Source organism: Grampus griseus (assembly GCF_964374135.1).
Source record: "Grampus griseus genome assembly, chromosome: 1".
NCBI lineage: Eukaryota > Metazoa > Chordata > Mammalia > Artiodactyla > Delphinidae > Grampus > Grampus griseus.
The window spans coordinates 24,613,064-24,627,646 of record NC_139017.1 but is presented as its reverse complement, the minus strand read 5'-3'; the positions used below and the strand labels follow the sequence as shown (position 1 = coordinate 24,627,646).

The 14,583-nt window shown below is 37.6% G+C and overlaps 1 protein-coding gene across 4 annotated transcripts in view; it reads left to right on the top strand.

Annotated features, from left to right (window-relative positions):
- CNST (consortin, connexin sorting protein) overlaps window positions 1–14,583 on the top strand; it is a 115,848-nt gene that overhangs the window by 64,823 nt on the left and 36,442 nt on the right. For all 4 annotated transcript variants that reach the window (XR_014296596.1, XM_082652500.1, XM_082652499.1 and 1 more), the window contains 4 exons: window positions 2,406–2,611; window positions 11,175–11,205; window positions 12,989–13,075; window positions 13,520–13,634. Coding sequence is in view for 3 of the 4 variants with exons in the window: in XM_082652499.1 (XP_082508625.1) it covers window positions 2,406–2,611; window positions 11,175–11,205; window positions 12,989–13,075; window positions 13,520–13,634 (439 nt within the window). In the remaining variant the exon portion in view is untranslated. The remainder of the gene's footprint in view (window positions 1–2,405; window positions 2,612–11,174; window positions 11,206–12,988; window positions 13,076–13,519; window positions 13,635–14,583) is intronic.

Here is a 14,583-nt window from a genome sequence, read left to right as displayed (position 1 = left end):
TGTAAGTCAAATTGTTAGGCTGTACACCTGAAAGTTATACAGTGCTGTATGTCAAGTACATCTCAATAAAACTGGAAGAAAAAAATTTTAATAAGTAAATAAAATAACTTAGAAAATGGATCTAGCAGGAACTGTGACCATTATGCATCTATACTGTCTAAATAACTGAGGTAATCATATGGCGTGTTTTCATTTCCATTATTTAACAGGACCCTTTTTAGACTTCCTTTAGATAATGGAGTCATAAATTCTGTCCTTTATCCTTACTTTGGAAAATCCTGCCCTTCTTTGGCCATATCCTTCAAGGGTTTTATTTAAATTCCCTCTACAGAAAATGAGCATTATAAAATTCAATTTTTCAAAGAGGAAATATGGAGTAATATTTGATAATTATGTGGGAAGAATTTAATGAAAAGAAGTATAGAATTTGAGAGGTTAGCCTTATCACAGTCTATATGAAATTAAATAACTTGGGCACAGTAGTGTGGCTGGAGAAAAAGGAAAGAAAACAGTATTTCTCTTAGTCTCTTTGTAGTTCTCTATACAAAGCTTATGTTCCTACATTGGCACTACTACCATTGTGGTTAGAAAATTAGAAGGCAGAAGAATCATCCGTGTTTTCACAAATACTGTTCCTGCAAAATAAAATGGCAGGCCATCTCTAGGCCTTGTACTTCCAGAGTCCAAACGACATAAAATTTATAGAAGAGAATTTTCTAAAATATAAGGAATCACTGTAGGTGATTATCTGTAGAAAGCACAACACTTGGAATTTTAATGCTGAATACGCTACTGGATATAACTGCAATACTATAGTAAGTAAATTAATCCCTGTGCTGTAGGAGTTATGATCTAATAAAGATACGACCCTTCACCAGTCACTGTAATACGATCCTTCACCAGTCACTATAATACACTATAATGCAAAGCCCTAGCGGACTTTCCATAGACCATATATAGGATTTAGAGGAAAGTAAGTTTACTTCAGGCTCATGTTATAGAGAAATATATGAATTTTTTAGGGTAGAACTTAACTAGACAGATGGGAGGAAATTTTTTTCTTTTTTAATTTTCTTGGCCACACTGTGCGGCATGTGGGATCTTAGTTCCCTAACCAGGGATCGAAGCTGAGCCCCTTGCATTGGAAGTGCAGAGTCTCAACCACTGGACAGCCAGGGACGTCCAGGGAGGAAAATTTTTTAACTGTTAGGATTTGTAATTGCTCAGAAAGGTGCAGAGTATTAATACTAGGGAGATACAGAATTGGCCAGCTTGGCTAGAGCAGTGGATTTATTTAGAAGGCAGTAGAAGACAGGGTTCTGGGCAAACTCCCCAACCTTTTTGGCACCAGGGACCGGTTTCGTGGAAGACAGTTTTTCCAGGGTTGGGGGGGGTGGTGTTTCAGGCAGTAACACGAGCGATGGGGAGCGATGGGGAGTGGCAGATGAAGCTTCGCTTGCTTGCCCATCACTCACCTCCTGCTGTGCGGCCCGGTTCCTAACAGGCCTCGGACTGCTATAGGTCTGCAGCTCACGGGTTAGGGACCCCTGCTCTAGAGGGCTGGCAGGAGGCAACTTCAGTCATGGTATGCACACGCTAAATTACTGAGAAAGATCCTTTCCAAGCCGGACTAGCTAAAGGTATGTACAGATGCAGACAGTCTATTCAATTTCAATATGAAAATTAGAACTGATGCTGAGATTTCAGTGAAGGGTGAAGTTATAATGTGTAACATTTAAAGTTTAAAACTTTGGTGTGTCATTTCAGGAGCTGTGGGCCAAGGATTTATTCACTGATTTTTTTCCCCCAAGTTTGTGTTACTTCTTTTTATTAGGAAAAAAGCTTCTGTGGCCATTAGCTCTGGACATCTGAATTCCTTCTGCTCTGCTGGGATCCAGAAGTAGTTCTAAAGTTATCAGACCAAGAGTTTAGAGAGGAAGGCTTAACTTCTTTAGCCTTTCATATGATAAACACATTTACCTTCCCATGTAGTTCTTTAATTTTGCGTAAGACATGACTTCAGATTATAGTTAATTCGTTTTTCCTTTGGGAGAATCAAGTTTTTGGTCAGATTTTAACCTACTTTTCTTTAGATCTTTTTTTATATTCTTAATTATAATTCTTAATTAAGAATATAAATTATATTCTTAATTTATAATATAAATAAAAAAGTTATATAGATCTAATAGAATTGCTTCTATTAACTAATCGCTAATAGAAACAATCAGATGTCAGCACAATCTTAATTTATTGAGGAGAATAACTTGTGGTTTCTGTGGGTTTGGGGTTTTTTTTATGTGATTAGCTTTATTTGAAAATTTTATGATTAACAGGCATAATTGTTTTAAGGTGTTTACCATGATGGAAATTTATCCTAACATAGGCATTTTATTTACCTCTCAAAGGACTTTCTTCAGGAGATACCACACCCTTTATGCAAGAAAATATATTACATGCAGCCATACATGCTGTTAGTGATGAAGAATCTGCAGAAGTAAATGCTAATGATCAACTAGAAGCCCCGAAGCTGGTTCTGCAATCTCTGTTCTCACTTATACGTGGTGAAGTTGAGCAGTTGGATTCAAGAGCACTTCCCCTTTGCCTTCATCAGGTATCATGTTAAACACTTCACTTTCAGCCTCACTGAAATTCTGGGACCAATATTTGTAATAATCTAAAATCCTATTCTCTGTAATTGATTTTACCCCACCTGTCATTGGTGAGTCCAAGAGGAGGTGACCCTGGATCAGTGACTGGTAGGAAATTTGGCATATCACTGACTCGTGGCCACACATTGGCTTGGATCATCAATCTATAGTTCATACTGTTGCTAACTTCTTTTGCTTAGTGAGTAAGCTGTGTACAAATAAGAGTGAATGTAGTGAGTGCTTAATTAAAGTACCAACAAGGTACCAAAAACTAAGCTAGACGCTAGGGAAACAGATTATGTAACAGAGCATGTCCTTAAGAGAGGCACTGTGGAATAGGAGAAACAGTTTGTAGATAACTAATTGTAGAAGTCTGTACAAAGCATTAGAGTAGATACGTGTTTAAGGTTCAGCAGAAGCACAAAATGCATGATTAACTTTGTCCTTTGGACATCAGGGGAAAAAAAGGTGATTCTTGAGCTGGGTTTTGCAGGATGTTTAGGCTCTCACTAGATGAACAAAGTGAGCTGGTACAGAAAGAGAGAACAGTCCCTGCAAAGACAGGGATGTTGTTGAAGATTAAGATGTAAAAGAGACAGGAATTAAGACTGGGTAGCTTGTGCCATTAAGGGCTTACTTTTAGAGGCTGAGAGCCTTTTTTTTTTAAATTTATTTTATTTATTTATTTTTGGCTGCTTTGGGTCTTCGTTGCTGTGTGCGGGCTTTCTGCAGTTGTGGCGAGCCGGGGCTACTCTTCATTGCGGTGCATGGGCTTCTCATTGAGGTGGCTTCTCTTTGTTGGGGAGCATGGGCTCTAGGCACACGGGCTTCAGTAGTTGTGTCATGTGGGCTCGGTAGTTGTGGCGCACATGCTTAGTTGCTCCGCAGCATGTGGGATCTTCCTGGACCAGGGTTCGAACCCGTGTTCCCTGCATTGGCAGGCAGATTCTTAACCACTGTGCCACCAGGGAAGCCCGAGGCTGAGAGCTTTTAATTATGCAGGTGCCATAATTTGAATTTTAGAAAAATAACTCTTTTGATGATTGGGAGGGTAAGCTAGAAGATGGAGAGCCTGGAGACTGGGAGATCTATAGGACAGTGATGAGGAAGATACACAGGAGATAATTCCAAAAAGATTAAGATATTTATGAGCTGTGTTTTATTTTCTTTTAAAATGAAAATAATTTGTATATGGGTGTGGAAAAAGCTTCACTTTTTATTTCACTCCTCCTGTTTCATTTAACTTTTGCAGTGAGCAGTGAATAATTTTTAAGAAGTAAAACAGCTTTTGTCCTAAGGCAGGAAAACATATATTCTTACAACTTTATGTTACCTCCTCGGTGGACTTGAAGAATGCCTTTGAGAAAATGTGTACTGCTTTTTGACCTCTAATGTGTTACTGACATATATGGTATATGTTTATCATAGTTAGAACTGTAGTTGAGAACCACCAATATTAAGGCAGCTTTCTAATCTTTCAGCCTTCCTTGAATTTGTACAGTGGATTGAGTTTGTAAAGGGTATTTGCATTAACTGTTATTTCATTCTCCAAACAATCTAGAGAGGTAATTATTATCACCATCTTTACAAGTAGGGAGGCTGAGACTCCCTCACAAAGCAAGTTCCTTATAATTCTAGGGCTACAATTTGTTAGTTCCATTCAATGAATCTGTTTTGGGGACAACTTGGGAGAAATTTGAATATGGACTGTATATTAAATAATACTGTTGCATCAGTGTCAGGTTTCTTGAGATTGATAATGGAATTGAAGATCATGTAGGAGAGTATCTTTATTCTTGGGAGATACATGTGCAAGTAGTACTTAGGAGTGAAGTGATAGAATGCCTGCAGCTTAAGATATTTCAGTGGGAAAATACATGTAAGGGAGGGAAAGACAGAGAAAGCAAATTTGGCAAAATGTCAATAATTGACGAATCTAAATAAAAGGTATATGGCTGTTGATTTTACTGTTCTTTGAACTCTTCTGTAGAATTTCGATAAAAAGTTGGGGAAAAGGACATTTGGAGTAAATGGAAATAGCAAGTGTAGTCAAATCTTTTCAAGCAGTTTATGTCACTGGCCTATTACATTAAAGGTAGGAAGAATTCTCTTTTCTACAGGCAGGTGATCCTACAGCTGAAGCAGATCTAGTAGAAAATCACATTTTTAGGCAGGAAGACAATAACAGTCTTGATCAGATGAAGATTATTTTTCTTATGTCTCAAAGTAAAATTCTACCTTCATCCCCCAGAAACATGTCAGTTTGCTGGGTCCCGTATGTTATGCTTCTTATATATCTCAGCAATCTGTCCTCTCCTGGCAAAGGAGCTTAGAAAGTATAGTGAGTTTTTTTTTTTAATGCCACTTTTAAAAAATTTATTTAATTTAAAAAAATATATTTACTTAGGCTGCGCTGGGTCTTAGTTGTGGCATGCGGGATCTTCGTGGCGGCATGCATGCGGGATCTAGTTCCCCAACCAGGGATCGAACCGGGGCCCACTGCATTGGGAATGCAGAGCCCTACCCACTGGACCACCAGGGAAGTCCCTATAGTGATGGTTTTAAAGTATGAGCTTTGGCTGTACCACTAACAAGCAAAGTAGCTTTTAGTTTCTTTTCCTGTAAAGTTGTAGAGGACTCAGTGAAATAATGCGGTAAAAGTACTTAACATAGTACTTGGTACACTTAACATAAAAGCTAAATAAATATTAAGCATTATAACTATATTTCTCTGTCACTACTTCAAACATTGCTTGTTGGAAAGAGATGCTGAAGCCTGCAGTAAGCTGAGACATCAGGGCAACAGGAGTCAGCTGATGGCTGCCTTCCTCAGCCCAAGAATACAAAATATCCTGTCACCTCCCAAGGGAGACACAAATCAGGGAGAAGTGGAGTGAGTTTTTCTTCTTTTCATTATTTAGTAATTCCCACTTTCATACTGTGCCTTTCACTTGGATTGACAGTTGTTGACATTTTGCCAGATTTTCGTTTTCCTCCTACCCCCCAGCCCCTCTCCATGCACGTATTTTCCACTGACACATTTTAAAGTAAGTTTCAGGCATTATATCACTTCACCCTTAAATATCAATACTTGTGCATAAATTCCCCAAGAACAATGATACTCTCCTACATAACCTACAATGCCATTATCAACCCCAAGAAATGAGACATTGGTTTAATATTATTTAACATACAGCCTGTATTTGTTTCCCTCAAGTTATTCCACAAATATTCTTTATAAATAGTTTTCCCCAGATCCAGGATCCAGTGAAGGAGCACACAGTGGGAAGATTCTTTAGTCTTTGGTAATCCAGAACAATTCCCTGCCTTTTGTTTTGTTTTTTTTATTTGCTTGTTTGTTTATACTTTTATAACATTGACACTTCTGAAGACTCAAGAATTCTTGTAAAATGTCCCATAATTAGGATCTGCCTGATTATTTCTTCATGATTTGATTCAGGTTAAAATATATTGGCCAAGAATTCTACCTAGGTAACATTCCATACTCAGTTCTCTTTTTTTTTTTTTTTTTTTTTTTGGTGATACGCGGGCCTCTCACTGTTGCGGCCTCTCCGGTTGCGGAGCACAGGCTCCGGACGCGCAGGCTCAGCGGCCATGGCTCACGGGCCTAGATGCTCTGCGGCATGTGGGATCCTCCCGGACCGGGGCATGAACCCGCGTCCCCTGCATCGGCAGGCGGACTCTCAACCACTGTGCCACCAGGGAAGCCCCTCAGTTCTCTTTTGAACTCACTCCAATATGGCCTTTGTGCCAACTACTCCATCAAAGTTGCATTGTAAAGGCCAGGTGTGACCTCCATGTTGCGTGCCCATACGAATCTAGTGGTCAGTCCTCAGTTTTCATCTTACTGGAAGTATCAGAATCTCTGACAAGTTGACCACATACTCTATTTTACAGCATTTTCTTTTTTTGCCTTTTAGGACCCCTCACTTTTGGCTTTTATATCTTACCTCACTGGACATTCCTTCTCTGGCTCATTTGTTGAGTCCTCCAAGTTTTACTAATTCTTAAACATTGAAGTGCTTCAGGATTCAATTCTGAACTACAGACTTAAACATCCAGCTTCCTGAGGCATCTCATGGGCATTTCAAACTTAAGATGCCCAAAATCAAACTTTGATTTTTTTCTCCAAAATCTTTTGCTTTCCTAGTCTTCCCCCTTTTGTTAAATGGCAACTCCATCCCTCCAGTTGCTGAGACCAAATACTTTGAAGTCATCCTTCACTTTTCCCCACGTCCAAATCCAGTCAGCAAGTCCTGCCACTCTATTTCAAAATATATCCAGATTCTGACCTCTTCTTACCTCCTGCATTGACACCATCTCAGTGCAAGATATTATCAAATCTCACTTGGATTCTTGCAGTAAACTAATTGTAGAAACCTCCTTGCTTTACCTTTACTTCCATTTAGGTTTTTTTCTCTCTACACAGCAGTCATTGTGATTCAGATAAAATGTTACGTCAGATCATGTTACTTCTCTGCTCAAAGCCATCCACTGACTTCTCTTCGCATTCAGAGTAAAAGCCAAAATCCTTACCATGGCCTACGAGATCCTACATGATTTGGCCCTGTTACCTCTTAGGCCTTAATTCCTAAAACTCTCCTTCTTGTTCACTCCTTTCCAGGTACACTGGCCTCCTAGCAGTTTGTCAGATATACCAAGAATGTTCCTACATCAGGGTCTATGGTACTTCCTTTCCATCCTTTCTCAGGAAGCCGCTAGATGATGTACTCCATCAAAACAAGGGAGTAAACCAAGGAACAGGAAGATTGAGATATAGGAAACTGGGGATGCTACCAGGAGAGAGGTGAAGGGAATCTCTAGGTGAAGGGAGATTCTAAGATGACAGCTTTGTACCAAAAAGGAGAGAGTAACCACTTCTATTTGAGCAGATCAGAAGGGTCTGGGGAGGAACTTTTATATCATTTTCCTATTTCTGAATATTTGCAGTATCTGAATGTATTGAGGGAAGATTTAGACTCCTGGTGGACTATTTAGAGTTGTATAAGTGATAAGTGCATGGAAAACTTTTTTTTTACAAAAAAGGGAAAAAAAGAAACTCCAGGGAAAACAAAAAGTTTTCAGGAAAGGAAAAATAATGAGTTTACTACTTGGCTTAACTCATAATAAGGTAAACATTAAATGTTTATCTACCTGTTACTACAATATAATAACATGGGATAGGTGAATATGTGAGAGAAAGTGTGTGTCGTGTATGTTTGTAGGGTTTGGATGGGGAGGAGCAAAAGACCCAATCCTCATTTTCTAAAACTGAAAAAATCAAGAAATAGCAAATATAAGCATAATGTTTAGAGATACAGCAAAAAATATATTTTTAAACAGGTAAGAGAAATCTAAGTATGTGCTTGCTCCTGAAGAAAGGAGAATAGGGCAAGAAGGGTAGGGCCTTTTTTAACACACCTCATAAAACTATTTGACTCTTTAAACCATATACATGTGTAATCTTGATAAAAATAAGAGCTAGGGCTTCACTGGTGGCGCAGTGGTTGAGAGTCCGCCTACCAATGCAGGGGACACGGGTTCGTGCCCGGGTCTGGGAAGATCCCACATGCCGCGGAGCAGCTGCGCCCGTGAGCCATGGCCGCTGGGCCTGCGCGTCCGGAGCCTGTGCTCCGCAACGGGAGAGGCCACAGCAGTGAGAGGCCCGCGTACCACAAAAAAAAAAAAAAAAAAAAAGAGCTAAAAGAAGAAATTTATAATTCAGGCATAAGGCTAGGATATCCAGTTGAAAGGAATGGTAGTACCACTAACAGAAATAAGGAAGTATGGATGGGAAGAGTTAATTAGGGGACAATTATATTATTATTATTTTTATTTTATTTTTTGCTGTACGCGGGCCTCTCACTGTTGTGGCCCCTCCCGTTGCAGAGCACAGGCTCCAGCCGTGCAGGCTCAGCGGCCATGGCTCACGGGCCTAGCCGCTCCGCGGCATGTGGGATCTTCCCAGACCTGGGCACGAACCCGTGTCCCCTGCATCGGCAGGTGGACTCTCAACCACTGCGCCACCAGGGAAGCCCAGACAATTTTATTATTTTTAACATGATATTATATGGATGAATATATGCTAAAGGCCATTTGATATAATGACTACGATTACTTTAGATATACACTTACACTTTTAGCTCTTGGAACTCTTGAAGATTCCATTTAAAAATTATTTTTTTTGGGTTTGAGTAATCTTCCTACACTGACTTAGTTAATATGACTGCAGGTTAGCTTTAAATATGTAACTGAAGTCATAAACTTAGAAGTTTCTCATATAGAAGTAAGAAGAAAAAGATCAAGTGCTGTACTCTGTGCTCAGTGAGCTTATACTGAAACTCATCTCAGACTCAGGCAGGATATGTCTCCGCTGGGATCCTTGAAGCCACTCTGTAAGACTATGGCCGAAAAACTACACCTTCCTAATTCCCTTTCTTTTTGTTTCTGGTAGGTAAAAGAAGCCTGAAACCAGGAGAACCTTAAAATTATTACCATCCCAAAGTGATTTTCAACTTACTTCTTCACATAATTCTACTCTGCCTCTCTCACTTCTAGTCCAGAGTCAGACTCGAAAACCATTTTAAGCACTTACTGCTATGTGCTGGGCACTGTGCTAGATGCACGTTTCCTCACTTAGTCCTTACAGCAGCCCTGTCTCAGAGTTGTAGGTATTATTGTCCCTATTTTACAGATAAGGAAGCTGAGTTTGAGACTCAGCATGTCCAGGGTCACACAGCTGGTAGTGGCAAAGCTTGGACTAGAACGCAGTCAGGTTATTCACTTTCAAACCTCACGTTTTTCTGTTATACCAGGCTACCTCCCAGATCTAGACATATGGGGCATCAAAGAAAATCACATTTTCTTTTGCCCTGCTAGACTTGCCAGGGGTAGGTTTTTATAGGGGATATGATCTGTATATTTATTTTTCAAGCTGCCCTTTCACCTTGGAAATGTCTTTTATTTTTGATACCTTGGGTTTCATGACCCTGTCTTTTTATATATATATATATATAAATTTATTTATTTTTGGCTGCGTTGGGTCTTCGTTGCTGCGCGTGGGGTCTATTCTTCGTTGCGGTGCACAGGCTTCTCATTGCAGTGGCTTCTCTTGTGGTGGAGCACAGGCTCTAGGCATGCAGGCTTAAGTAGCTGTGGCTTGCAGGCTCAGTAGTTGTGGCTCGCTGGCTCTAGAGCGCAGGCTCAGTAGTTGTGGTGCACGGGCTTAGTTGCTCCGTGGCATGTGGGATCTTCCCAGACCAGGGCTCAAACTTGTGTCCCCTGCATTGGCAGGCAGACTCTTAACCACTGCGCCACCAGGGAAGTCCCATGACCCTGTCTTTTTAGTTGCACTTAATGGTACTAGAACTGTCACGGAAATCTGAAAGCTAATTGATTAACAGTTTACAAAGAGGTGATTGAGTCCATCTATATTGTATGTTGCTCCTGGAAGAATGTTAGATATATAGAATAAATTTTAAGCTAGGCAAATATTTCCTTTAAAACTATCCTTTTTCCACTGTGGGTTTTGGGAAAGACCATTCCTTTTTATTGCTAGCTTATAGGTTTGACAAGTGCTTTATTGCTCTTTGCCTTGGCAGCTACCTGGGAAATGGAGATAGTGATCTATAAATGGAATACCTTTTTCACTAGAGACGTACTAAAAATCAGTGGAAACTGTTTGAAAGTGTAAAGTACTTAATGAAATATTTTAAATATGACAGTAGTCAATTTATGAAAATATTTCTCAGTGAATACTTTCAGTTTTACTATTCTATTTATAAATGCTATATCTAAATGAAGATCTAAATAAAAGATCCCAAAGTTTTTAGAATCAAAGAATTTTTAAATTTAGAGATGCCCTAGAATGAATCTGCTAAGTGATAAGCCTCAACTGAGTCCAGATCATGAGTCTCTGGACCCCACCCTCCCATCCATTGCCCTTTATACTGTGCAGCACTTTGTATATATTCCAAAGATCATTGCTCAACTATTAGCACTTGGTCTGTCCTTTTCTGAAATATCAAAAAAGAATGAAAAATCAGTGTCCCATGAGGTAGTTTGTGAAACAGAAATGAAATGAATAGGTTTTAAGATTTCATGTGACATGACATATTTCAACTTTTTAATTTATGATAAAGTCATCCTTTCACTCATAATATACTTTTATAAGCCTCAGTAGCATTTCCCTCATTGTTTAGAGTTCTTACTTGTAAACTCTAATGAATCAGTGATGTTTGCTTTGACTTGAAATAGAGTAGGAAGAATGAGATTGTATATGGACCAAAGAATGTCTATGTTTGCTTTTCTTGAGATAAGTGACTTCAGAAATGTGTCCTGTGCCTACAGTCTGATTTTTTCTGAACTGGCGAATGTAGTTAAATAAGAGTTTTCTTAGTTCAATATCAAAGACTTTGAGAATTTCAAGGTCTTGGTTTCTTCTAAATTTGTCTTTTCATCCAAATGTTAATTTAATTTCCTCTGTTTTTTATTTGTTTTTAACAGATAGCAGAGTCCTATTTCCAGGAGGAGGACTGTATCCTTTTCTTAATTACAAGAAGAAATTCACAGATTTCTTAGAGAACTGCCCATTTTTAAAAACTGAGATTTACGTACAATGAAATGTATAATCTGTTGTTTTCACTGGGTTTTAATTGTTGTATGCGCCAGTGTAACCATCTCAGAAAACAAGATGTAGGGAATTTGTCACTCCAGAAAACTCTCTAGAAGCACCCAAATTTGACCTCCCATGAACAAGCCCTAATTTTACCAAAATCTAAATATTTGTGTGTTGGGGGGAGGGGGAAAAGCATGTTGCAAAAAACAAACAAACAAAAAAAACAACCCATTGAATTTTTTTTCCTTTGAATTAAACAGAAGTACAAGTCAAGTAATATTCGTATGTTAGAGTCTGTCAAGCGTATTATACATAGTAAATCTCATAACTGTCTTATTGTAGCTATATATCAGTAAAGGGAAGATTGAGTTCTTCACTAGTAATAAACAGAATAAATGTTCTCAAAGGAGACTGCATGTTAACTTTTGTATAGGAAAGATTTATTCCCTTAGCTTTTAAATTTTCCTCATTTGAAATTGTTTTTGAAAGATGGCCCAATATATTCTCTAGAAAGAATGTATCCTAAGTATCTCTATTTCCCTATTTGTGTGATTTCTTTTTCCTCCTAACCTTATTGACTTTCACGACAGATTGAGAGATAAGCCATTATCATCCTGAACCCTATCCAGTAAACTACGAAATGAAACTTCAGACAGTGGCAGTTCATTTCTAAGTATGTAGGAAATCAAATTCTTATGGAAAGGAAGCTAGATCTACCCAAATAATGAGTATGATGTAGTGCAGTTCAGATCAGCATCAGCATCCCTGGGAGCTTCAGAAACGAAAATTCATGGGCCTTAGAATCAGAGCTTCTGGGGATCAGACCCATGAATCTCTATTTTAGCAAGATTTTCAAACACTTTTTATGTTCAGTAAAGTTTGAGAAACATTGGTATACTTTTAAGCCATGCACAGAGGAAAATGGAATTGTCTCTGCTTCTCCCTGACCTATTTTATGATTCCTGGCATATCTTTAAGACTACAAATGAGAGAGAGAATTAAACCTCTGAGTGATCATGGGAAGGACAAAAAGCTAAAACAGTGAGTTTTTTCTCTTCCTTCTTTCTGGGTCAACATTTAGAACATGGCCCAAAGGAAGGTAGACAGTTGCACAATTTATTATGACCTCATGTGATGCTAAATGTGTGATACAGATGGAGAAGACAGCAGTTTATAAGAAAATCTACCAAAAAAGTAGAAGCACATAATTATGAAAATCACTGTGGCAAGTTAATTTTTTTTAAGTGTTCGGTGAGAAATAAGTAAAGGATCACAGGCAGTTGAAATCAGAAACAAACATTTGACTAGAGGGTAACATAGTTGCTTGACAGAAGGTAATTTAAGGAGAGAAAGAAAGGGAGGGGGAACACTTAGATACAGGATTCCACATGGGTCCTATTTCTAATTAAATTATATTTAATTGACTCTCCTAGAGATATTGTTAGCAAGCAGCCATTCCTTGAACGTTAAAACCTTCTTTTTATTTCTACTGTTTGCTGATAGAGTAGAACCCAGGTAGCTACTGCATGATACGCTACATTAAAATTTACCTACTTCAGAACCAAGAAACCTTACTTAAGTTTTGTTTAAATTTAAAAGTATTTAGAGTCCTCTCATTTTTTGGTAAGCTTCAAATTTATCAACTGATATAGGACATTATTCTTTAGGCTGGATTTCTGTTTTCCTCAAATTTTCTATTCAGATGAGAAAGCAATGAAATTCATTCAGCTCGAACGACTGTATCATGAGCAATTGCTCGCAAATCTTTCTGCCATTCAAGAACAGTGGGGTGAGTACAGACTAACAGAAGGTGGAATTATCAATAATCTAACAAGTTGCTCTCTAGAAAGTTAACATATTTGACCTAGTTTTAGGAAATAGACATTTCTAGTCAAGTTAATGTTGCAAAGAAAGTAGCATTTTTAGCACAAGTTTATGTCACTGTAAGAAAATTTTTCTCTTTGTATTTTGTTCTTCATATCAGTGCCAAGAAAAGAACACTTGCAACTGTTTGCATTTCTTCTGATCACTTTGTATGCCCTATTGGCTAATTTAGTCTCTGGGATAATATTTACTTAGAATGAAAAGTAATCACTTAGCTATTTCTGTGTTAACTTTGGGGTTGAGAAGATACTTTTGCATGATGATCTTTATCAGTGGTGCCAGTTATCTATTTTTTCCCTCCTAAACATGTTTTATAACAGCCAGTGACTAACAAATATTTTAAATTTAGAAACAAAATGGAAAACTGTACAACCACATACAGTTACATCTTTGAGGAACTCAGAAAAAGGATTTAATGGTGAGGATTTTGAACGGCTTGCTAAATTTTGCACAACACATCAAGAGTAAGTACTTCAGTATTTGTTTACAATGAGTTTGAATAGAATATTGAAGAAGCACTGTAGCATTGAATATTTGAAATACAAGATTCATTTCTTTGTTTTGTTAATGCTTTCAACTGGAGAAATTAAAATTGATAAAATGATTAGGTTCCTTTCTCAGCTTTTATCTGTTTCTTACACTAAACTCAGCGAAAGGTCTACTTTACAAAATTCAAAGCACCTTCTAATTAGAAATTTTTAAATGTAACTTCTAATTTCGATTACTTTTTGGTTAAGAGATTAGGCGATTCAGATGGAAAAATTTGTGTTAGGATTTTTTATTATAATTGTTTTTCAATGTTTGTATGTTTGTCAGTGTTTCTATGTTTTTACTATACTATGTTATAGTAAAAACACATTTTTAAGAGTAGTCTAATACTGGAAAGCGAACGCACTATGGTATTTAACCAAAATACTGTAGAAGGAAAAGTCCATTTACCAGATAATTTTAAATTGTTTGATTTATATCAAAGAGTTGGATTTTTAAAACTGAATATAGTAATAATAAAGAACTTAAATATATTTTTTTAATTCATTATTTGAAGACTCAGAATTTTAAAGGTGAGGGGACATGATAGTGATTAAACAAGTGCAGATTTCTGGGATGTACAATTTTCTTGTGTTAGTCAATTTGAACCTTTGAAACAGTATTTGTATGGATTTTGCATTATAACCTAATTCTTAGTGAGTTAAATAGGTTAACTTTTGACTTTGTAGAGGTTTTAAACAACGGAATCTTTTAAAATAGATAAAGGAGATTGTTTTCTTTTTTTTTCTTTTCTTTCTTTTTTTTTACATCTTTATTGGAGTATAATTGCTTTACAATGGTTAGTTTCTGCTTTATAACAAAGTAAATCAGTTATACATTTACGTATGTTCCCATATCTCTTCCCTCTTGCAGCTCCCTCCCTCC